Raw genomic sequence first — 24,491 nt, 5'->3', positions numbered from 1 at the left:
GTTAGACCAAGTTTTAGTCACTTGTAGTCCCAGCTACTGGGGAGGTTGAGGCAAGAGAATCGCTTGAACCCAGGAGATGGAGGTTGCGGTGAGCCAAGATCGTGCCATTGCACTTCAGCCTGGGCAACAAGAGTGAAACTCCATCTCAAAAAAAGAAAAAAGAAAAGCTACAGGGACCTGTGTTTTTTTGTTTGTTTTTGTTGGTTTTTATTTGTTTTTTTGAGACAGAGTCTCATTCTGTCGCCCAGGCTGGAGTGCAATGGCATGATCTCAGCTCACTGCAACCCTCGCCTCCTAGGTTCAAGTGATTCTTCTGCCTCAGGCTCCCCAGTAGCTGGGGCTCTAAGCGTGCGCCACCATGCCCGGCTACTTTTTGTATTTTTAGTAGAGACGGGGTTTCACCATGTTGACCAGGCTGGTCTTGAACTCCTGACCCCAGGTAATCTGCCCACCTCGGCCTCCCAAAGTGCTGGGATTACAGGCATGAGCTGCCTCACCCAGCCCAGGGACCTGTTTTGATATCCAAGTTGGTGGCAGGCTCTGAGCTAGATCGGATCCCAGGTCACCTAATTCAGCCACTGGTTCCCAAATTGGGTGCCCTGAAGATCCCCTGGAGTGTTAGACAAAATGCAGAGTCCTAGGCCTCACTGCCCAAGATTCTGATTTGGAAGTTGGGGCCCAGGAATGTGCGTTTTCATCAAGTTTAGTATCAGAGTGATGCTGGTATTTGTTTTTTGTGGCCTGCACTTGGAAAAACACTGCTCTAGGCCCTAGTACTTTTATAAAACACATAGGTGTTCCCCAGCTTCCCCTAGATGGTGATAAAAACAGGCCTGAGAGCTCTACCTCCATTAGTCAGCGCTCTTCAGGTCAAAGTGACAGAAACGAACTGGCCATAGCGCAGAGGGAATCTATTGGTTTGTACAACTAACAGGTCCAGGGTAGCTCTGGGCACAGCTGGATACAAGGCCTCAGTGAGACCAGATGCGGCCTCTGTTTCTCCATCCTGTGGCCCTGCTTTCTGCTCTGTGTTGGTCTAACTTCCAGGCAGGCCTTCCCCATGCGATGCCCCACGGTCCTGGGCCCATCCATCCTTGCAAATAGTAGTTGCAGCTGAGACTTCTCCACTAAGAGTTCCAGCTGGAGTTCCACTCTTGAGCCGCACTGGCCTGGTTAGGTCAGCCTCTCAAATCACCCGAAATGAATATTATAGGACAGTCGATGGTACCAGAAGAAGGGAAGGAAATGCCTAACAGGGAAAAACAGAAGACAGCAGTCACACTCTGTAAGGGAAAACTCCAATTATAACTATCTCCAAGTAGGCCAGGTGTGGTGGCTCACGCCTGTAATCCCAGCACTTTGGGAGACTGAGGCAGGACGATCACTTGAGTCCAGGAGGTCAAGGCTGCAGTGAGCCATGATTGCATCACTGCACTCCAGCCTGGACAACAGAGTGAGACCCTGTCAAACAAAACAAAGACAGACAGAGAAATATTCCCAAGCACAATGAGTTGCCTCATAGGAAGTGAACTCCCCACTGCTGGAGATAGTCAAGCAGTGGCCCAGAAATGCCACCCCAAGAAAAGCGGTTTTCTTCAAAAGATATTCACTCTTCTAGAACTTGGCTGTTATGACGTCCTTTCTCCCCTTTTCCTAGACCAGGAGACCCAGCTTAAACACCACTGCCCCAAAGGCCTCCTCTGGCTCCCTGTGATTTTGCTGTCCTCTCTGTGAGTTGGAGTTTAAGTCCCATTGGAGTTTAAGTCCTGCCCTGCCCCTTCATGGCTGGGCAACGAGGACAAAGAGCTTCACTTCTCTGAGCCTTGTTTTTCTCATCTGTACCATAACCGGCAGGTTCCCAGACACCTCTTCTCCACTTCTTCAACAATCGCAGACTTTTTAGCTTAGCATGTGGTGCCCTAAATAAAGGCCACACTGCCTGTCTCCCTTGTTCACGGGACTAAGTGCTGCCCATGGGCTAGGAGCATGTGGCCACTTTGGGCAATTCCTCAGAGAGGCGACCGGCACGCGACTATGGTCCCAATCTTGTTCGCCCCCTCCTGGGTCCTCCTGCCTGAAATGCAGATGCCGCCCTCTTGGGCCATGAGGAAGAAGGCGCTTAGGCCTGGCAGAGCAGGGCGTCCCTGCCCCCTTGTGGAACAGAGGCACCTCACAGCCCTGGACTTCATGCCCCAGCCTGTGGCATGAGAAATAGCACTGGCTTGTTTAAATCACTGATATTTTGGACTTTCTGCTGCATAGAACCTAATCCTAACTCGTCGGAGGGCCTACCTCATGGCCATTGTGAAGACTAGAAGAGGAGATGTGTGTCATGTGCCTGGTGCAGCGCCTGGCACACGGCCGGGAGGGGAGGGGCGCGGCGCTGTTATTATCTCCCCGTTATTATCGTCACCGGCCATTTCACTCTTCAACCTCACATTCGATCTGGCTGTTCTCGGTTCTGCCTCCCGCACTTCGAGTGTGTCCCTTACCAGCAAGGACCTCATCTTCTCTGTGTCTCCCTCAGCCCCTGGCCTGGGCTCCTATTCTGCAAACGACAAAATCAGTTCAGGCTGACTGGAGCAAACAGGTGACGGCGAAGGCAGAGGGGCCCCCACAGAACGACGGAGGCCTGGAGACCCTGGCTTGAGTAGGGGGCCTAGGAGCTTCTCTGCTGCAGGAGCCCACCCCAACAGGAGTGCATGTGGCCATTCACCATGATTCTGTCTCTCTCCCATTGACCCCCTTCCCAGGCCAACCCCTTGGCAGGAAGAGGGGGATGCCTGGATGAGCAGTTCCATCAGGGACCCAGCGAGAGTGCCCAGAACATGAAATGTGCCCTGGGCTGAAGACTCAGCAAAGCCCAGCAAAGGTCAAGTCTGGCCAGGGGCTGTGTTTTGTTTGTTTGTTTGGTTTGAGATGGAGTCTCACTCTGTTGCTCAGGCTGGAGTGCAGTGGAGCAATCTCAGCCCACTGCAACCTCCGCCTCCTGGGTTCATGTGATTCTTCTGCCTCAGCCTCCCAACTGGCTGGGATTGCAGATGCCCACCACCACGCCCAGCTAACTTTTGTATTTTTAGTAGAGATGGGGTTTTGCCATGTTGGCCAGGTTGGTCTCAAACTCCTGGCCTCAAATGATCTGCCTGCCTTGGCCTCCCAAAGTGTTGGGATTACAGGCGTGAGCCACCGTTCCCGGCTGGCTGTGTGTTCTTGACAGTAAGCACCAGACACCCTGACCCAACAAAGGGTAAACAGGTCCTCTCCTCTCAAAAATGGAAGGAAGGAAGCAGGGGCTGCCCAGGGCCAGTGGATGAGTGACTAAGCACCAGGCCTTGTCTGGAGGAAGGAGAGGCAGGAGGAGGAAACTCCTGGAAGTCCTGCAGACAGCGCTCGGGTCCCTCTGGCCAGAGCAGTTGATAATCACGTGACCTCTGCTGCAACAGGTAACTGCAAGGGGTGCGGGGGAATTCAATGTAGACTCCTGTGGTGGAGACGGCTGGGAGTCCTCCCAGGTCGGCTCTCCTCCAGTGCTGCAGCGGCTGTAGGAGCCTCTAGTTGGCCTGGAGGGTGGAACCAAGTTGTGGACAGCACTTTCCACCAGCAACCAGCAGGTGGAACAAGGGGATGCTGCTAAACCCTTGAGTGTGAGGTTCTGCTCACTAAAGTGAGTTAGAACATATTTCCAGTGTCTTCTGCCTCCATATTCCCAATGTTAAGTCTCACCCACTTCAACAGACAGGAAAGGTTGGGCATAGAGGCTCACGCCTGTAATCCTAACACTTCAGGAGGCCAAGGCAGGAGAATCGCTTGAAGCTAGGAGTTCAAGACCAGCCTGGGCAACATAGTGAGACCCTGTCTCAACAAAAAAATAATAATAAAAAGCAGACAAGAAAGATCCTAAAGGACTGGAGAACCTGGCCCATGAACACTAGCCGCACCCACTCTCTCTCTCTGCAGGCAGGGAAGGAGCCCCCTGAGAATCCTGTATCGGGAGCCAGGTTCATGTTCTAGCTCTGCCTCTTACCAGCTGTGTGGCCGTGTGAATAATTCTCTGAGTCTCAGCCTCAGCTGTGAAATGGAGACAAGATGCTTAACAGCCAGGTACGGTGGCTCATGCCTGTAATCCCAGCGCTTTGGGAGGCCAAGGTGGGCAGATCACGAGGTCAGGAGTTCGAGACCAGTCTAGCCAATATGGTGAAACCCCATCTGAACTAAAAATACAAACATTAGCCAGGTGTGGTGGTGGGCACCTGTAATCCCAGCTACTAGGCAGGGCTGAGGCAGGAGAATCGCTTGAACCTGGGAGGCAGAGGTTGCAGTGAGCTGAGATCATGCCACCGCACTCTAGCCTGGGCAACATAGCAAGACTCCGTCTCAAAAAAAAAAAGATGCTTAGCACAGTGCCTGGTATATAGTAAGAACTGAATCAATGGGTGTTCTTGCATTGCAGGAGCTGTGCTAGTCTTGGGGGGACTCCAGTGTGGGCCCCTCCAGCTGTCCTCCCCTTTCTCGCGCCCTTCAAGTGCTTTCATATCTCCTCTCCACTCCCTCCCTCTCTGTGCTGTTCACACTATCAGTTTCCACCTGACACCACTCATTCCCTCCTCTTCCTCAAAACGCTCTTCTCTTGGTTTCCAGGATCCCACACGCCCTTGGTTTTTCCTTCTACCTCTTGGCTGCTTTCTGTCTCCCTTTGCAGCCTCTTCCTTACCTGCCTAGGCCCTACTTGGTCCTGAACCCCTTTGTCAACACTCTGGAAGGGGATCCCAGCCCAGGCCTTGTTGTCAATACCAGCTGTGCACTGATGATGCCCAAGTCTCTTTGCCAAATTCCTGACTCAGATCCTACTGCCCAGGTGACACCTCCACTTTGACAATTCAAACGAAACATTATCAAAAACAGGGACATCCTCCACCTGGCCCCCTCACAGGCTTCTCTGCTCAATAGAGGGCACCATGGTTCACCCCGCTACTCTGCCCTTCCTCTCCCCTCGATGTCCAGGCCACCCACAGTTCCCACCTGTCCATTCTGGCTCCCACATGGATCTGGAATCATGCCCCTTTTTCCTTCCCTGCTCCCAACAGACTTGTCCAAGCCATCCTTATCTCTCTACACTTCAATTGTTATCTTCCCTATAATCTAATCCCCACCCAACAACCAGAGTTATCTTTTTTAATCAAACCACATCAGTGGATGGAAGGATAAGCAACATGTGATATACCCATATAGTGGAATATTCTTTGGCCATAAAAGGAATGAAGGACCATGCTACAACACGGATGACGCTTGAAAACATTGTGCTAAATGAATGACACCAGAGGCAAAAGACCACATATGATGATATTCCACTTAAAGCAGGCAAATCCATAAAGATAGAAAGTAGACTAGCAGGTTCTTAGGGCTGGAGGGAGACGGGAATGGGAGTAATTGCTTCATGGGTACAGGGTTTCCATTTTTTTTTCTTAAAGATGGGGTCTTGCTATGTTGCCCAGGCTGGTCTCGACCTTCTGAGCTCAAGCAATCCTCCTGCCTCAGCCTCCAAAGTGATTGGGATTCCAGGTGCATGCCACCATGGATGGGGACTTTGACAGTGTTTCCTTCTGAGATAATGAAAACGTTCTGGAACTAGATAGTACTGCAGGTTGCACAACATTGTGAATGTACTAAATGCCACCAGCTGTATACTTGATCGTGGTTAACATAATAACATTTATGTTATGTGTATTTTACCACATTTTTTGTAAAAAAATCAAATGGTCCCAGCCGGGTGCAGTGGCTCACGCCTATAATCCCAGCACTTTGAGAGGCTGAGGTGGGTAGATCACCTGAGGTCAGGAATTTGAGACCTGCCCTGGGCAACACGGCAAAACCTCATCTCAACTAAAAAATATATAAAATTTGGCTGAGCGTGGTGGCAGGCGCTTGTAATGCCAGCTACTCAGGAGGCTGAGGCAGGAGAATTGCTTGAACCTGGGAGGCAGAGGTTGCAGTGAGCCGAGGTCGCGCCATTGCACTCCAGCCTGGGCTACAGGAGTGAAACTCCAGCTCAAAAAAAGAAAAAAAAAAAAAAAAATCAAATGGTCCCTCCCCTGCTTAGAACTCCCACAGCTTCCTGTGCTCTGTATGGACTCCAGCCCCTTCTGTGGGCCTCCGGCCTCCTCCCCAGCCTTACTTCTCATGACTCTCTTCCCCCTCCTCTGTGTATCCATAATCCTGGCCTCCTTTTGGCCTCATCAGGCCAAGCTCTTCCCACCTCAGGCCCTTCGCACATGCTGTTCCCTCTTCTGAAAAGGTTTTCCCTCTCTCTTCATAGCTGATTCTCCTTCAGCTTTCAGTGTCTGTTTAAATATCACCTCCTCAGAGACCCCTTCCCTGCCGTCCTGCCTCAGTGGATCCTCATCTCAGTCTCCACCTTTTGTTACCTCCACCACAACCCCCAGCTCATTCCTTTGCGATACTTAATTTTTTTCAAGATAGGGTCTCACTCTGTCACCCAGGCTGGAGTGCAGTGGCGTGATCACATCTCACTGCAGCCTTGACCTCCCAGACTCAAGCAATCCTCTGGCCTCAGCCTCCTGAGTAGCTAGGACTACAGGCATGCACCACCACACCTGGCTAGGTTTTTGTGTGTGTGTGTGTGTGTGTATACACACACAAAAATAAAATATATGTAATTATACAATTATAATTATAGAAATATATATATATACACACATATATTTTAGAGACAGCTCTCACTATGTTGCCCAGGCTGGTTTTGAACTCCTGGCCTCAAGTGATCTGCCTGCTTCATCCTCCCAAAGTGCTGGGATTGCAGGCGTGAGCCCCCGCACCCAGCCCCTTTTCAATACTTACTTTTTAATTTGTCGTTTAGTATTTGTGTGCCTCCCTACATAGACTAAGTTTAATGAGGGCAGACAGGACCTGCCTGTCTTACTCCACTCTGTATTCTCTGCCTAGCACATAGTTGGCACTCAGAAACTCTTTGCTGAATTGATGATAGATCACCCAGTGGGCAAGGGAAAGAATGGAGGCAGGATTTGCACACAGGCCTCTTTGATGCAACTCCTGTGTTCTTCCTACTCCTCTGTGTGACTCTGAACTGTGAGGCAGAAGGCTGAGTCAAGTGCCAGAGAAGAGAGTCGGAGGTGACTGTGCCCTTTTCCCATAGCTACATCATCAGGCATCATTGCCCAGGCCTTGTGCAGATCCCGTCGTGTGGCCGTCACTGCTGTAGATAAATCATATCTGCTGGGAAAGGCGCCTCTGGGCCTAAACAACAGATGCCACTCGGAGAAATCCCAACAGAACCCCCACCCTGTCCCTGACTGGGAACTCATCTACTTTTCTCTCCCTCTGTCCGTTTTCTCACACTCTACCAGAGCCAGGACAGGGCTTTTGCCCCAGGAAACGAAGTGGCCAACTGCAGCCGTTAAAAACTCCCTTGGAGGAACCAAAACCAGCAGAGGCAGCCCTCTCTCTTCCCACTGGGCAAAGCCAGAGCTGGCCACTACCCTGGCCCAGCCCCAGCTGTCCTGGAGCCCAGGGAAGGCCCAGTCCCCTAGGGCTGTACTCAGATCTTCCTCAAAATGCTCCATGTGGCTGGGCGCGGTGGCTCATGCCTAGAATCCCAGCACTTTGAGAGACCGAGGCGGGAGGACCCCTTGAGCCTAGGAGCTTCAGACTAGCCTAGGCAACATAGCAAGACCCTGTCTCCACAAAAAAATAAAAATTAGCCAGGCATGGTGATGCATGCCTGTGGTCCCAGGTACCCAGGAGGCTAAGATGGGAGGATACTTTGAGTCCAGGCGGTCAAGGCTGCAGTGGACAGTGATTGCCACACTGCACTCCAGCCTGGGCGACAGAGCAAGACCCCATCCCTAAATAAGTAAGTAAGTACATGCTCCATGAACATCAAAAGGCAGGACACCCAGAAAACTCAAGCAAGCTGGGCTCACCGCTTGGTAAGAAACGCGGAGGACCTGGGGTGGGGCAGGGACTGCCTTGTGTAAGAGGACTGCCTTGTGTAAGAGAAATGTGTAAGTTCTGACCAAACCAGAACAAGTCCTTCATCTAACGCAGTTCCTAATCTTTTTGTAATCTGGGGCCTTTGACATCTGGGGAAGCTTCTGGACCTCTTCTGAGAGTCATGTTTTTCAATGCATAAAACAGAATGAATGCATTGTATTACAAATGACGCCAGCTATCTTGCATTGAAGTTTTGAATTTTTTTTTACTTGTAATAAATAGATGAGGTTCCTATAGTACACATTAAACTATAAGAACAGCCGGCTCAGTAACTACTATAATTTTGAAGTAATGATACATATAAGTTATATTTTGAGATATCTGCAATAACTATACTGTGGTTTAAAAACATCTGTGATTTCGACTGATGACAAAGTTAGTGAGTTTTTTGTTGTTGTTGTTGTTTGTTTTGTTTTTTTTTTTTGAGATGGAGTTTTGCTCTTGTTGCCCAGGCTGGAGTGCAGTGGCGTGATCTCAGTTCACTGCAACCTCCACCTCCTAAGTTCAAGCTATTCTCCTGCCTCAGCCTCCCAAGTAGCTGGGATTACAGGCACGCACCACCATACCCAGTTAATTTTGTATTTTTTTAGTAGAGACGGGGTTTCACCATGTTGGCCAGGCTGGTCTCAAAACTCCTGACCTCAGGTGATCCACCCACCTCGGCCTCCCAAAGTGCTGGGATTACAGGCATGAGCCACCACACCCAGCCAGTTAGTGATATTTTTAATGCAACTGTAATTTGTTACATACATTCATAATTGAAGGAAATATTAAATTTCAGTTAAAGGTCAGTGGCTCACATCTATTATCCCAATTAAAAAAAAAAAATTGGGGGATGCTGAGGCAGGAGGATTGCTTGAAGCCAGGAGTTTGAGAACAGCCTGGAAAACAAAGCAAGATCCCATCTCTACAAAAAATAAAAATAAATAAATAATAAATTAGTTGGGTACAGTAGCATGTGCCAGTAGTCCCAGCTACTTGGGAGCCTGAGGCAGGGGTATCACTTGAGCCTGGGAGTTTGAGGCTGCAGTGAGTTGTGCTCGAGCCACTGCATTCCAGCCTGAGCAACAAAGTGAGACCCTGTCTCTAAACAAACAAAGTAATAATACATTTCAGTTAGAGGTTAATGAAAATAATACCAATTTTTTTCCCACCCAAGTTCATAGACCTCCTGGATTCTTTTTGTGGACTTCGGGTTATTCTTCCCTAAGTTTTTTTTTTTTTTTTTTTTTCTTTTAGAGACAGAGTCTTGCTCTCGTGCTCTGTCACCAAGGCTGGAGTGCTGTGGTGCAACCGTAGCTCACTGCAGCCTCAAACTCCTGGGCTCAAGGGATTCTCCCACCTCAGCCTCTTGAGTAGCTGGGACTACAGTGGCACACCACCATGCCCAGCTAATTTTTTAAAATATTTTTTGTAGAAATGGGGTCTTGTTCTGTCACCAGGGCTCATCTTGAACTCCTGGGCTCAAGCAATCCTCCCACCTTAGCTTCCCAAAGTGCTCAGACTACAGGTGTGAGCCACCGTGCCCGGCCTTCTGCCCTAAGTATTGTTGGCCTCACTTTCCCAACTAAAATGGGAGCTCACTAAGAACAAAGGCTGTTCCTTCACCTTACACTTGGTAGCTTGAAAGGGCCTACCACATGGTAGGTGGTCATGTGTTAGTCTGTTAGATCTTTTGGATTTTCTAGGTAGACAATCACATTGATTGCAAATGATAGCCTTTCTCTTTTCAATCTTTGTATTTCTTTTTTCTTGTCTTATTGCATTGACTGAGATCATTAATGAACTGTTGAATAGTAGCAATGATGGAGGGCACCCCAATCTGATTATGCTCAATACTCATTAATTTATGCAATAGGAATGTAAAGTACCTACTACGGGTCAAATCCTGTGCCTGGGGATAACAATGTAACACATTTGAGATCTTTTCCTGTCCACTGAAATGTCTGAGCAGTAGCAGGATTTCAGTGAACACGACAATGCTGAGAACATCACCAAATTCTCCAGACTTGCTGAAGTGCTCCTTTGGGATCCTGGTTCCCAAAAAGTACGGACATAGGTCCCTGCTGGTGGCCCCAGGTTCCAGGCCATCAGTAAGGTTGGGAGCTGCAGACTTTCCCAGGGCCACTGCAATGCGGAGCAGAGGCAAGTACCCGGGGAGAAGACTGAAAGATGCCTCTGTAGGGGAAGGGATGGGGGAAGGCAGCCAGAGGATTGAGCCAGGCCAGGGTTTGAGCCTTGCCTTGCCTTACCAGGGCCTGCTGAGGTCACCACCTGTCTACACTAAGGGTCTAACTACAGGCAAGACCAGATGTAAAGACAAGAGGACTGCAACTTCCAGGTGTGCAACTAGGGTACAAGGTACTTGTTCCCTTTTCCCTTCCTCAACCAGAGGGGAGTGAACACAGAGGAGGGGCTGTCGGGAGCAGTTCCCACATCCTCTCTAGTCTGTCTAGCTGGCCCTGGAGGAGGAGGAGAATTATTAATAAAATATAAGGAAGTTGAAGTTGAAAATGGACCAGACTATGCCTTAGGAACTAGCATAGGACTGTTGTAATCATACATGACTGAGAAGTCAGGCGATCCGACCAAAATATTTTTAAGAAAGCCTGCTGCAGGCCAGGCATGGTGTCTCATGCCTGTAATCCCAGCATTTTGGGAGGCCGAGGCAGGCAGATCACTTGAGGTCAGAAGTTCAAGACCAGACTGACCAACATGGAGAAACCCCGTCTCTACTAAAAATACAAAAATTAGCCAGGCATGGTGGTGGGCACCTGTAATCCCAGCTACTCGGGAGGCTGAGGCAGGAGAATTGCTTGAACTCAGGAGGCAGAGGTTGCAGTGAACCAAGATCGTGCCATTGCACTCCAGCCTGGGCCACAGAGTGAGAATGTTGCCAGGTGCAGTGGCTCATGCCTGTAATCCCAGCACCTTGGGAGGCCAAGGCAGGCAGATCACTTGAGGTCAGGAATTCGAGACCAGTCTGACCCACATAGTGAAACCCTGTCTCTACTAAAAATACAAAAATTAGTCGGGCATGGTGATGCTGGCCTGTAATCACAGCTACTCGGGAGGCTTGAGGCAGGAGAACTGCTTGAACCCGGGAGGCGGAGGTTGTAGTGAGCCAAGATCCCATCACTGCACTCCAGGCTGGGTGACACAGTGAGACTCCATCTCAAAAAAATAAAAAAGAAAAGAAAGCCCAGCAGAATTGAGGAAAACCGAGTCAGTTGAAGCCGTGGAAACAATACCCCTATGGGAGGCAGAAGAATGCACCCCCCTACCAAGATATCCACATCCTAACCCCCCAAAACCTGTATGTTGCCTTAAGTGGCAAAGGGGAATTTGCTCATGTGACTTCGCGAAGCGAAGGATCCTGAGCTGGAGAGATTAGCCTGGATTATCCAGGTGGATCCCATATAATCACAGGGCTCCTTAGAAGGGAGAAGGCGCTGTGACTGTGGAGGCAGAGGTGGATTGAGGCAGCCAAGGATCACAGGCACCTCTCCAGCCCGGAAAGGCAAGGAACACACTACCTTGGCGCCTCCAGAAGGCACAGCCCCATCCACACCTTGATTCTGGCCCTGTAGGACCCATCTGAGACTTCTGGCCTCCCGGGCTGTAAGATAACACTTTTGTGTTAAGCCACTAGGTTTGTGGTGATCTGTTACAGCGGCATGAGGAAACTAACACAACCCCAAGGAGGTGAGCCTCTCCCCACAGCCCCGACCCAACCGGAAGGGAGAGGTGCGCAGAAGACGGCTCTGCAGGATGTTTGGGACAAATGGTCTCTGGGAAAAGACAGAAGCTAACAGAACTGATTCCACTGTGTGAACAGGGTACTGGGAGGGCCCACAGGGGAGGGACTTCAGAGCTGGGCCTGCGCCAGAGTTGGCCAGGAGCAAGGCAGCCCAGGACAGGCAGGGGCTGCCCGCGGGAAGGGTCGCTCTTGCCAGTACCATCCCATGAGCAGCCTCAGCGCCCCCGACCAAGAGAAATCCTGAGGGCTGCGAGGTTGCTCACTCCTTAGAGCATGCTGCCCAACCCTCCACCCCTGCATGCAGAAACGGTGCAGGGGACGAGCCCAAGGAATCAGGACACCCAGAGGCAGGTATGGCCCGGAGACGGTGGAATGGAGCAGAAGCTTCCCGAGAGGGGTTGGCGGGATGAATTCGCCCCGCTCCAGCCTGAGGAGGAAGGAAGTGGTTCCCTCCGCCCACCCTTCCCTTAGGCTGGTCCAGGGCAGGATTCTCGTGATCCGCGATTCGCTCCCACGGGCGGGACCTTTGTAACTGCGGAAGGCCCAGGACAGGCCCAGCCTGCGGGGCGGGAGGCAGTCGGGGTGAGGGAGATAGGGACGAACGGGTGGACTGACCACAGGCAGGGACGAGGGGGCTGAAACCCGGGGAGAGGCCTAGACGCCCGCCGACGGTTGGGGAGCTGCGGGCAGTGGGGGCGGGGACGGGGGCGGGGGCGGCCCGGGCGTGGGCGGGGCCTGGTACGGGGCGGGGCTGGCCGGGCCGGACCTGCTCCGAGGCTCCCAGTCGCGCGGTGACCGCGGGCGGGTAGGGCGCCGGGTAAGTGCTCGGGCCCGGCGGGGGGCGTACCCCGCTTGGCGTGCAGCCCTTTCTCCAAGACCCCCAGTGCCCGATTCCTCTGAGAAGAGGGGACGCCCTCGCATCCCCGCTGCCCAGGCCTCGCCGCTGAGCTCCAGCAGGACCCCAGCCCTCGGTTGCCCTCGGCTCTGGCGTGTCCCAACGCGGGCGGCGCAGCCGGGCAGTGCTTCCTCTCGGCGGGGACTGGAGTCCAGGGGAGGGGGACGCGGGAGACGCCGGCCCCAGTGACCCCCCACCCCCCGATCCCGGAAAGTTGGTGGTGCGCGCCGCCCTGGGCCAGGTGCCTTCAGTTCTTCACACTCCGCACAGCAGCCGCAGGTGACCATCGTCGTCTCTTAACAGGTGAAGAAACCGAGACGCAGAGAGGCCAAGCCCCTTGCCTTGGGTCACACAGCCAAAGGAGGCAGAGCCAGAACTCACAACCAGGTCTGTGTCCCCTAAGTCCTCGGATGCATCGTCCCTGCCCCGCTGCCCTCCTGGGAGATTGTGGGAGAGAAGTAGGGGCAGAGGCAGTGCTGGGTGTCCCGGGAGAAGGCTGCAGTGAGCAGACCCAGCCATCCCTGAAGGAGGAGCCCCGGGGCAGCAAACCCTTCCCTGGAAACAGTTTAAGAACACCGACCTGTTGGAGACAGAGATGCTGAGGAACGAGCGTGGTTGGGGCCAAGGGAAACACCAAGACAGAGAGGGGAGAGCGGTTCCTCACTGCAACTCCCTCCAGGAACATTGCCCCCACCACTCTCACCAGTGCTAGGTGTGGGGGATCTTGCAGGCTCAGCTACGTGACTTGGCCTGTCTGTGCCTCAGTTTCCGCATCTGCGCCATGAGGTTAAGCATGTACCTACCTCTGAGGATTGCCGAGAAGATGACATAAGATGCTTGGTGTACAGGCTTAGCCCTCTGGCACCAGGTTACTACCAAAAGTTCATGGTTCCAGTGCCTGCTCCACCCTCCTTCACGCCCCTCTGAGGGTACTTCTCTGTCCTGGGCGCCTTTAACTTCAGGTTGTTCAGGGCTATCTGAGATCAGCAGGATTTCCGGACAGCCCCACCAGCAACTAGGAGCTGCTTGAGTAAGACCAAGGCGAGGGGGCGGCAACTTCTCTGGCTCTGACTCCCCAGAGAGAAAGGCTGATAAGGGCAGGGTTTTGAAAATCTCTGGGCTGAGGTTTGCACAAGGTCCAGAACTGCTCCGTGGCCCCCAGCCCTCCCCGCCACTGGTTTAGCAAGAAGGAGGAAGCCAGAGTGTTCTTGTCCCCACACTTGATCCTTTGCTAGTCACTGGGGCTTGGGCCCTGGGAGCTGTCATCCACCACCCTCCTCCTCCTCCCTTCCCCACTGTCTAGGCCAGCGACAAGTTCTAACCCAAAGTGTATCCTGAATCCGGCCACTCCTCCATCCCCTACTTCCACCCTGAGTCCAGGCTGCCAGCATCTCTTGCCTCCTCATCATGCTTGACCCCTCACTCCTATCCACATCCCTAGCATCGCCTGCCAAGCCCTCTCCATGATAAGGCTCTATGTGATTATTCTCAATTCTTCTCTCCAGCCACTGTCCTGTACACTGCTGTCCCCAGCCTCCTCCTCCTAAGTTCTCCACTCTCTCAGGGGCTGTGCACAGCGCACATGCTCTTCCTTTTCTCGGGAATGCTCTTCTCTGCAATCTGTGACATACTCCCTTGTAATTCAGGGGACACCATAAATGTCACGTTGTCCCCAACCACCCCACCTAAGGAGACCCCACCTGCTCCCTGGCCCCTTACTCTGGCTGGTTGGCTTTCCAGTGCTTAGCTGGGGATGTGGTCTGTCTTGTAAATTTCCTTGCTTCCTTGTTTGTCTCCCAGGTAACATGTCAGTCTACCAGGATCCTGACCTTGCCCTTGCCCTTGCCTCTTCACCTTGGATTTCCCAGAACCTGGGAAATCAGTGCCTGGCACCTAGGAAAGACACAGATACTTTTGTACAGTTGCAGGCAATGTGTCAGCCATCAGCCTATTTTTCTTCTCATTGCTTGACAGCATTTTTTTCTCCTGTTTCTACATAGACCTCAGAATTATCATTCCTCCCAAGAGCCCACTGCCTTCCTCAGCTTTTCCCTAAAGTAGGGTTTGAGAGTTGAGGGTCACTTCCAGGTTTTAACCGTGCTATTCAACTTAGCTATAAATATCATTGTCCATATTGTGCATGTTTTTGGCTATCAAATGACTTCTTGGAGATACAGTTTCCTAACTGAGGTGTGCAAGTCAAGGGTGGGATCATTTTGAAGGCACTTACCTCTTGTGACCAGGTACCTATTTAGAAAAATCATCTCCAGGAATGCATGCACGTTTCCCTGCAGCTCTGCAAGCATTGGGTTTTACCCTTTTTATTTGTTTTGGCTAGTTTAATGGAGAAGGCCATGGTAGTTTTACATTTTCTGTTGCTTGAATTGCTGAAGCTGAGTGTTTCTCTGCATGTGTGCTAGTTCTAGTTCCTGTCTTGCAAAGGAAGGAAATCTCCAGGGTACCTTAATTCTTCCCTTCACCTCCTCTTGTGGTGATGGTTCCACTTGAGCCCCTCTCGTGAGAGCAGGTTGAGGATCCCAGGGGGCTGGTATGGGGACATACAAAGCTGAGCTCTGCTAGGTCCAGAAGCTGCCCTGCCAGTCAACCAGCGAGAAACTCTAAGAGTCCCCTTGCACCCTCAGCATGTAACTGTGGGGAGAGAAAGAACCTTTTTAAAGTTTTCTTGAAAGTTTATTTCAAAATAATTTTTTAGAATTAGGCCAGGCACGGTGGCTAATGCCTGTAATTCCAGGACTTTAGGAGGCTGAGGCTGAGGCAACGGATTGCTTGAGGTCAGGAATTCAAGACCAGCCTGGCTAACAATGGCAAAACCCTGTCTCTACTAAAAATACAAAACAAAATTTAGCTGAGCATGGTGGTGGGCACCTATAATCCCAGCTACTCAGGAGACTGAAGCAGGAGATTCGCTTGAACCTGGGAGACAGAGGTTGCAGTGAGCCGAGATCATACCTTGCAGGGTTATTCGTTGAAGCACTGAGGTGGGAGGAGATTGGAAACAACCGTAGGTGTCCATCACTAGTGAGATTAAACACATTCCTGCAGGGGACTCCTGTGCAGCCATGACAAGGCGTGCACTTCATGCAGGATGCACTGGCATAGAACCACCTCCGAGATACTGTGTTAGTCTTCTGTGGCTGCTGTAACAAATGGCCACAAGCTTGGTAGCTTAAGATAACACATTTATTATGCTACAGTTCTGGAGGTCAAAAGTCCGCAATCCGTCTCAGTGGGCTCAAGTAAGGTATGGGCAGGGCTGTGTTGCTGCTGCAGGCTCTGGGAGAGAATCTGCTTGCCTTCCCAACTTCTAGAAGGGCCCACATGCCTTGGATTGAGGCCCCATCCTCCATCTTTTAAAGCATCGAATCTTCAGATCTTTCTGACTCTAGCCCCTGCTTTTGTCCTCACAATCTCTTCTTTCTCCTGCCTCCACTTATCAAAGACCCCTCTGATGACACTGGGTCCACTAGGATAATCCAGAATCATTCCCACCATCTTGAGAGCTGCAAGTTAATCATATCTGCAAAATCCTTTTTGCTATGTAAAGTAATATACGAGTTCAGGGATTAGGGCATGTGCATCTTTGAGGGGGAACATTATTTTGCCTACCACACCATAAAGGGAAATAAGGTTCAGAGCAGTATGTGGGTTCACATTTGTTTACGAAAAAAAAATAGAAGGTTGGGGGAGAGTGTATACTCATGTGCTTATGAGGGCATAGAATACTCCAGAAGGCGACGTAGGAAACCAGTCAGAGCGACCACTTCTGGAAAGGAGAATGGGTAGAGGGGAGATTGACTCGTCATAGAATATCTTTTTGTATAATTTAAATTTTTTACCACATGCGTAGATCACCTATGTTAAAAATAATGTTTTAAAGTAACACCTACTCATTGTAAAAGTTCACGCCTCCCAGAAGCAGAGAAAAGCCCCACACCCAGATCACTCCCTTTTCTTCCAAAAATAACCACTGCAAAGAGTGATCCTTACAGACCAAAAAAAAAAAAAAAATCTGTATTTCTTTTGACTTAGATGGGGTCATCCTGTAGACTCTGCCATAATGTGACTCCCCTGCTTGCTCTGTGGCTGGCGTCTTTCCACGTCCTTATGTGAATACTCAAACAGCACTAGCAGCTCCTGCTGCTCAGAGGTGCATTCACTGATGTAGCTGGTGGTGGATGTTCAGAAGGTTTACTGCTTTTCAGAGCAACCCCAACACTGTAATGTCTGTCTTTTTTTAATTGGAGTGAAATTCACATGATGTAAAGTTAACCGTTTTGAAGTGAATAATTCAGTGGCATTTAGTACGTTTCACAGTGTGCAGCCTTCACCCTCTATCAGAATATTTTCATTGTTTTTCTTTGTATTAAAATTAAATCATTTTTCTTTTTAAAAAATACCTTGTTAGCTGCACAGAACATTTCTGTCACCCCACAAGGGAGCCCCCTAAGCCATTAAGCAGTCACTCCCCATTCTTCCCTTCTTCCAGCCCCTGGCAACCACCAATCTGCTTGTTCTGTTCTGGACATTTCATATCCTGTTCTGGACATTTCATATCAATGGAATCATACAATATGTGACATTTTATGTCTAGCTTTTTTCACTTAGCATGGTATCTTTGAGTTTCATCTACATTGTAATATGTATCAGTACTTTCTCTGGCTCTCTCTCTCTTTTTTTTTTTTTTTAAGATGGAATCTTGTTCTGTCACCCAGGCTGGAGTGCAGTGGCATGATCTCAGCTCACTGCAACCTCTGCCTCCTGGGTTCAAGTGATTTTCCTGCCTCAGCCTCCCAAGTAGCTGGGATTACAGGTCCCCACCACCATGCCCAGCTAATTTTTGTATTTTTAGTACAGATGGGGTTTCACCATGTTGGCCAGGCTGGTCTCAAACTCCTGACCTCAGGTGATCCACCCACCTCGGCCTCCCAAAGTGCTGGGATTACAGGTGTGAGCCACCACACCCGGCCCCCTTCATTTCTTTGTATGGCTGAATAAAGTTCCATTGTGTGGATAGACCCATTTTGTTGGTCCATTCATCCGTTGATGGACAAGTGCGTTGTTTCTACCTTTTGGCTTTTAAGAATAATGCTGTGAAAAGCTATGAACTTTTGTGTGCAAATAAGTGTTTGTACACAGGACTCAAAGTCCCTGTTTCAGCTCATTTGGCTCTATATCCAGGGTGTATACCCTCCTACATACACTTTGTACTTTACACTAATTTCAGGCACAGTTAAAACTAAACTAACTTAAAACTAATTTGTCGGAAAGAATTGCAGAGCAAATACCAAGGTAGATGGCAGCAGGATGATAGATCTGGACAAATGTCTTCTTATTTTTCAGATCCAGTGGCAACAGGGACATGGCCACCCGGGACGAAAAGGTAAATGAATTCTGTGGTCTTGCAGCATTAGAGGATATCCTAACCTTGAGAGGATAATTCTGTTTGGTGTTTCAAACAGGAGAGGGAGAACCACCTGTTTAGATGTTTCCACTATACTGAAATATTTAAAATCACAATGATGAAAAGCTATAAAAGGACTTCACAAAACCTCCAAGTAGCCTGATATTCCACATTAGACTCTTTGAATCCCAGTCCTGCATGTTAATAACTATGTGCGTTTTTTTGTTTTTGTTTTTTTTGTTGTTGTTGAGATGGAGTTTCACTCTTGTTGCCCAGGCTGGAGTGCAATGGTGCGATCTCAGCTCACCGCAACCTCTGTCCCCCAGGTTCAAGTGATTCTCCTGCCTCAACCTCCCAAGTTGCTGGGATTACAGGCATGCGCCACCACACGCGGCTAACTTTGTATTTTTAGTAGGGATGGAATTTCTCCATGTGGGTCAGGCTGGTCTCGAACTGTGCATGTTAATAACTGTGTGTCCTTAGGCACAAAATAACTGTGCCCTTCAATTCCCTAAGCCTCAGTTTCCTTAACTGGAAAATAGTGAAAAGATTATTTACCACCCCTGTCCTTGAAGGATTGTCGGGAAGATTTGCTAATACAATGGTCTCAGAATGTTAGGCAAGTACTGAGCCCATAACAGGGCTTGGGCACAGAGAAGTAAAGTCACTTCTCCAAGATCACACAGCTAGAAAGTGGCAGAAATGGGATTTCACACCAGGCGTGGTGGCTCATGTCTGTAATCCCAGCACTGTGGGAGGCCAAGGTGGGCAAATCACTTGAGGTCAGGAGTTCAAGACGAGCCTGGTCAACATGGCAAAATCCCATCTCTACAAAAATACAAAAATTAGCCAGGCGTGGTGGCATGCACCTGTAATCCCAGCTACTGGAGAGGCTGAGGCAGGAGAATCGCTTAAGCTTAGGAGGCAGAGGCGTGGTGGCTCATGCCTGTAATTCCAGCACTTTGGGAGGCCAAGGCAGGTGGATCACCTGAGGTCAGGAATTTGAGACCAGCCTGGCCAACATGGTGAAACCCCATCTCTACTGATAATACAAAAATTAGCCAGGCATCATGACGCACACCTCTAATCCCAGCTGCTTTAGGAGGCTGAGGCAGGAGAATCACTTGAACCTGGGAGGCGGAGGCTGCAGTGAGCCAAGATCGTGCCATTGCACTCCATCCTGGGTGACAAGAGCAAAACTCCGTCTCCAAAAAAACAGAAATTGGGATTTCAAACTGGCCTGACTCCAGAGGAAATGCTTTCCTCCTGTATCTTGTGGCCATCTCGAGTAGGAAATAGACTGTTTTTGATATCTGAGGTGCAGGTTTGTTGGATTTGGGCGGCATTGGTTGTGAAGATTGGGGGCGAGGTAGAAAGGAAGTGTTGACTTTCACATCAGCTGTTCATCTTGAGGTTCTGGGGGACTGGCCAGGCCAAGCTGGCAATGGCAGAGCAGGAAGCTCAGGGCAGCAGCAGGGGTGAGTGGGGCAGAGTCTGAGAAGCAAATGTGAGGGTCAGAATGACCACAGGATGGTGATGATGGTGATTGTGTGTTTCATCAAATTGATGACCTCGGTAACTGTAAGAGTTAGGAGCCCCAGGAGCTCCAGGTATCCATAAGAGAGTCAGCATGCAAGAAAGGTTAAGTGGGAATTGTTCATGCTTTTCCTTCATTTGTAGTTCCCTATTAAATTAGGCAAACCAAAAAGAACATTTAGAAATGCTTAATGCTGATTAGACTGTGATGAAACCGGCTCACTCATACGTAGCACGAGGAACTGGGTTAACCCATGCCACTGTTCTAGACACAAAATTTGACCATGTATATCAAGAATCTTGAAAATTCCCATATTCAAGCCTGGTCATCTCACTTATGGGAAAAGAACCCATAAAAAATAAAAAGTACAATTTATGGCACCATGTTTCTTAGCACATGAGACAACACTGTAGATGCACCTTATTTTATGTACTATGAAGAAAAAAGCGAAACAAGCATGTGCTGCCATTTACTGTGATTAAAAATAACACAAGCCTGAAACCGGTCAATTGCCAGGCCCAGCTGGATTTCAGAGATGTTAAAATGTGAGAAAACGTGGTCTTAGGATTGGATTAAAAACCATCCAAAATGGTTAAAAAACATGCAAAATGCAATAATGAGACCATTTGACTCCTTGGTAAGTTTCCTGGTCTCTGAACAGGTGTGAATCTGATGCATATAGTGGTAAAAAAAAATAAGATAGGAAATTGTCTGCTGTCTTTTTTTGTTTTGTTTTTTGAGACAGGGCCTGGTTCTGTCTTCCAGGCTGGAGTGCAGTGGCATGATCTTGGCTCACTGCAACCTCTGCCTCCTGGGTTCAAATGGTTCTTGGGCCTCAGCCACCCTAGTAACTGGAATTACAGGCGTGCACCACCATCCCCAGCTAATTTTTTTGTATTTTTGGTAGAGATAGGGTTTCTCCATGTTGGCCAGGCTAGTCTCAAACTCCTGGCCTCAAGTAATCCACCTGCCTCAGCCTCCCAAAGTGCTAGAATTACAGGCATGAGCCCCGCACCTGGCCCACTGTCTTCGATTATAATTGTAAAAGATATAGACAGGTGGGAGAGAAAGAGGTAGACAGGTAGATGACACATAAGTTTGGTGTGCTGGGATTGTTATGAATTTATTTCCCTTTCTTTTCCTCTTTTCACGATAGTAATACTAAAAGAAATAGATCAAGGCTAAAGGTCTGTTCATGGGGTAAAAGGTAGCAGGTCAAACTGGGGGTATGCATTTGAGTCTGGGGGTTCCAAATGAGGCTGGGGATTGCAGGAATGAGTTGGTGGGGTGAGGGCCTTGTCAGAAGCCCATACCAGGGCATAGGGACAACAAGGGAAGTAGAGATTGAAATGCAGGACCAGGGACACACCTTAGGGAACTCCCAGGGCCTGCAGCCTGGAGCCTGGAGCCTGTTTGTCATCACACAGAGGCTAGCCTGGGAGGGCGTTGTCAGGAGGGCGTTGTTGGGGGGCTGGGGAAAGGGCCAGGACCACTTGTGGCAAATAAGCCTCTTACTGGTTTGAAGAACATGTTCCTTTTCATGATCTGCCCTTATGGAATTAATTATGTTTTGGAAAAAAGTTGTCTTAATGAGATTGCTTTTAGAAGTTTTTGAATGTTAGCTCTCCTAGTTTCTGAGAGGAGAACAGCTGTGTTGGGAGAGAGACTGGTGGGGTTTTGTAGCCATGGTGCAGACCTGGCTTGCAGTTCTGCTGAGATAGGCTCACCGGCCCTCCTCAGAGCCCTCTGCCCGCTTCCACCTCCCAGAGCCTCAGTTTTCCTCTTTTGTAAAATGGGAATGATCACACTACGTCACAGAGTGGAGGTGAGGGTTAAACAAGATTGCGTGTGGAAAGCACTTAGCCAGGCGCCTGAGCCAGCCTGCATTTAAGACATGGGAGCTGCTGGCTCTGTCATGAGGATGAACCACTTTTCAGCCATCAGCTGACCTTGCTCCTCAGCACAGGTGACTGCACTCAGCAGCCACCTCTGGGGAACTTAAGAGCCAGGTGTGTGTAGAAATCCCTGCAACTACTGGGCTCATTTCGTGTGAGGCATGCAGAAACCCCCCGTGCAGCTGGGGTTCCTCACCTCGGCTGCACATCGACCACCCCAGTACCCAGACCACACCCAGATGGGTTGAATTGGAAGCTCTGAGCCCAGGACTCAGGTTTTGGGGTGCCTTAAAGCTGCCAGGTGATTCCAACATGCAGCCTCGCCTGGGTACCCCCTCCCTCTGCAGAAGGAGGAAAGAGAAATAGCTGAGCTGTGTCCTGTGGTTTCCATGGCCAAAGCATCACTAGACATTGGCTCAGGCGACCTAGTCACATGGGTGGCAGCTCTACATTTCTACCTGGGTAACTTTTTCTTTTTTCTTTCTACACTTTTGTAAAACAAATTGCACAGTCCCTGCTCCTGGTTGACATGACTGATGTCACAGGCTGGGACCAGACTCCCCTCTCAGTCATTCCCAGGGAAATAGGCAGAGTGTGTCCCCCTAGAACGGTGTCTTTAAACTCAACCCATTGGCGGGTCCTGAAATCCATTGAGTGGGCTACAATTGACCTTTTAAAAAATGAAATAGGGCCAGGTGCATTGGCTCACACCTGTAATCCCAGCACTTTGGGAGGCCGAGGCAGGTAGATCACTTGAGGTCAGGAGTTTGAGACCAGCCTGGGTAACATGGAGAAACCCCATCTCTACTAAAATACAAAAAATTAGCCAGGCGTGGTGCACGCCTGTAGTTTCAGCTACTTCTGGGGCTGAGCTGGGAGGATCTCTTCAGCCCAGGAGGTTGAGGCTGCAGTGAGTCCTAATCATGCCACTGCCCTCAAGCCTGGGTGGCAGAGTAAGACCTTGTCTCAAAAAAAAAAAAAAAAAGAAAGAAAAGAAAAGTAAATAGAACGAAATGGAAAATAAGATCTCCTCACACAGTAACTTTAGGGCTAGTTATAGAATGTGTGTACGCAAGTCAGTGTGTACTGACAGGCAGGGTATGAAACGTGATTTCTTATTGAGAAACACCGCTCCAAACTCCCTTCCCAGCACGGGGCTTCGCCGGCTGTGAGGAAGGTGCAGGGCTGGGCAGTGTTCATGAGGGGTCCTGCAGGAGGAGGGGGCGCCGGGCTGGGCAGCCTGGGTTGGAATCCTAGCCTTGCTTCTCACTGGCTGTGTGACCTGGGGCAAGTCACTGGCCTCTCTGTTCTCAGTCTCTTCATCCATAAACAGAGACATTGCAGTCCCTGCCCCATGGGCTTGTTACGGTATGTTAATGAAGGTCTTTGCACAGAGCTCAGAAAATATTAAATAGCAGGTATTCTAGGGATAGTTGCAATGATTACAGTTCCCACTCCTGTAAATATGTCCCATATAGTCTGCATGCAGCCCTGCCATCATCTCACCAGGCTGAGCGGCTCATCTATCAAGGCAGGAGGGTTCCTAGCCCTACAGAAAAAGGGGAGAGTTGGGGACCATGGCTTTAGGGGGACCTGGGCCACCAGCTAAACCCCTCAGCCTGTAAGCAGCCCCTCCTGCCAGAGCTGATCAGCTGTCACGATGGTGGTTTTCATGAACCTCAGGGGACTTCCTCCCCACCCTAGAGAAGGAAAAGTTTCTACACTTATTTAAAGACTTCCCTGATTTTAAAAATAGGCCTTCCTCAGAACACAGATCCCCCGGGGCTGGAGGGGAGAAGTGCTGGGGCAGCTGAGCCTGCTGCTTGGAGTCCTCTTGCCTCCCCACAGAGAAGAGATTTGCTCAGGGGTTTCATTCCAGCTTCCACCATCCAGGAGGTATGTTCAGCAGGAGCCTGTGGTCTGCCAGGTGCAGAGGTCGTGCTGTGAACAGTTGGGCCACATGAGAGTGTGATGGGGAAGGCCTGGCCAGCTCCTGAGAGCTGGGACGAAGAAGAAGATAGAGGACAGGGTGAGAGGGAGTTGCACATTCTACGCGAAAGAAGTCACGTGTGCAAAGGCCCTGTGGTTGGAGAAACCAGCCAAGTATGAAAGGCTCAAAGGAGACAGTATGGCCAGAGTGGGGAGAGAGGTGAGAGGCAAGGTCAGCTGGGCAGATAGAGGCTACAGCGTGCAAACAGGAGTGAACTTCTGGAAGGCATTGGTGCCTCTTTTTTTTTTTTCTTTTAAGAGACAAGGTCTCGCTCTATCACCCAGGCTGGAGTGCAGTGACGCGATCATGGCTCACTGCAGCCTCGACATTCTGGGCTCAAGCGATCCCCCTCTCTTAGTCTCCCAAGTAACTGCGACTGCAGGTGAGCACCACCACACCTGGTTAACTTTTAGATTTTTTTGTAGAGACGGGGGGTCTCACTCTGTTGCCCAGGCTGGTCTTGAACTCCTGAACTCAGGGATCCTCCCTCCTCTGCCTCCCAAAGTGCAAGGATTACAGGTGTGAGTGACTGCACCCAGCCAAAAGTTTTAAATAAGGGAGTGTGTCAGGGTCCCCGAGACCCTGTGCCCAGCATCAGTGACTCACTAGGAGGACCTGTGGGACTCGCATGCAGATGTGCTCCTGGTGCAGATTAATTGCCATGAAAGGATTCAAATTAAAATCAGTAAAGGGAAAAGGCACGTGGGGTGAAGTTCAGAAGAAACCTGGCGCGAGCTTCCGGAGCCCTCTCCTGGGTTGGAGGCAAAGGTCCTAGGGGTCACAATTCCTCCAGCAGGGAGCTGTGACAAGATGTGTGAAGTGTTTGCGAGCAGAGCAGTTCCTTAGAGACCCAATGCCCAGAGTTTTCACTGGAGCTGGGCACAGAGGCACCCTCTGCCTGGCACTTAGAAAAGTTCCAGACTCTCCAAAGGAAAGTAGGAGTTCAGCATAAACCATGCTGTTT

General features: G+C 50.1%; 2 protein-coding genes and 1 long non-coding RNA gene across 4 annotated transcripts in view; 1 reads left to right on the top strand and 2 right to left on the bottom strand.

The window, feature by feature from the left end:
* Positions 1 to 398: 398 nt before the first annotated feature.
* Positions 399 to 13,721, bottom strand: LOC111536799. Its single transcript, XR_002729821.1, has 3 exons — positions 13,487 to 13,721; positions 2,293 to 2,548; positions 399 to 1,249 (listed from the first exon to the last, which is right to left on the bottom strand). It is a non-coding gene; the product is annotated as an uncharacterized LOC111536799 (long non-coding RNA).
* LOC113220489 (centromere protein V-like) lies at positions 11,169 to 18,088 on the bottom strand. The gene is made up of 2 exons (XM_026449653.2): positions 18,045 to 18,088; positions 11,169 to 13,070 (listed from the first exon to the last, which is right to left on the bottom strand). Exon 2 carries the CDS (start codon positions 12,968 to 12,970, stop codon positions 12,443 to 12,445), a length of 528 nt encoding a protein of 175 aa, XP_026305438.1. The 5' UTR covers positions 12,971 to 13,070; positions 18,045 to 18,088; the 3' UTR covers positions 11,169 to 12,442.
* Positions 12,245 to 24,491, top strand: part of HVCN1 (hydrogen voltage gated channel 1) — a 40,673-nt gene continuing 28,426 nt past the window's right edge. Inside the window, exons 1-3 of one of the 2 annotated variants that reach the window (XM_023203284.2) lie at positions 12,245 to 12,605; positions 12,987 to 13,070; positions 18,045 to 18,084. In XM_023203284.2, the coding sequence (XP_023059052.1) occupies positions 18,064 to 18,084 (21 nt within the window). In that variant the 5' untranslated portion in view covers positions 12,245 to 12,605; positions 12,987 to 13,070; positions 18,045 to 18,063. Of the gene's footprint in view, positions 12,606 to 12,986; positions 13,071 to 18,044; positions 18,085 to 23,322; positions 23,434 to 24,491 lie in introns of those variants that run through there. The other variant, XM_023203300.1, reaches the window with a different exon arrangement.

This window comes from Piliocolobus tephrosceles, chromosome 10, assembly GCF_002776525.5.
Source record: "Piliocolobus tephrosceles isolate RC106 chromosome 10, ASM277652v3, whole genome shotgun sequence".
Classification (NCBI taxonomy): domain Eukaryota; kingdom Metazoa; phylum Chordata; class Mammalia; order Primates; family Cercopithecidae; genus Piliocolobus; species Piliocolobus tephrosceles.
Note: the sequence above shows the minus strand (reverse complement) of the source record. Positions and strands in the feature narration are given on the sequence as shown.

What these genes read in the sequence shown, in the direction of transcription:
- LOC113220489 (XM_026449653.2), bottom strand. Translation starts at nt 12,970, where the DNA reads ATGGTCACCTGCGGCTGCTGTGCGGAGTGTGAAGAACTGAAGGCACCT.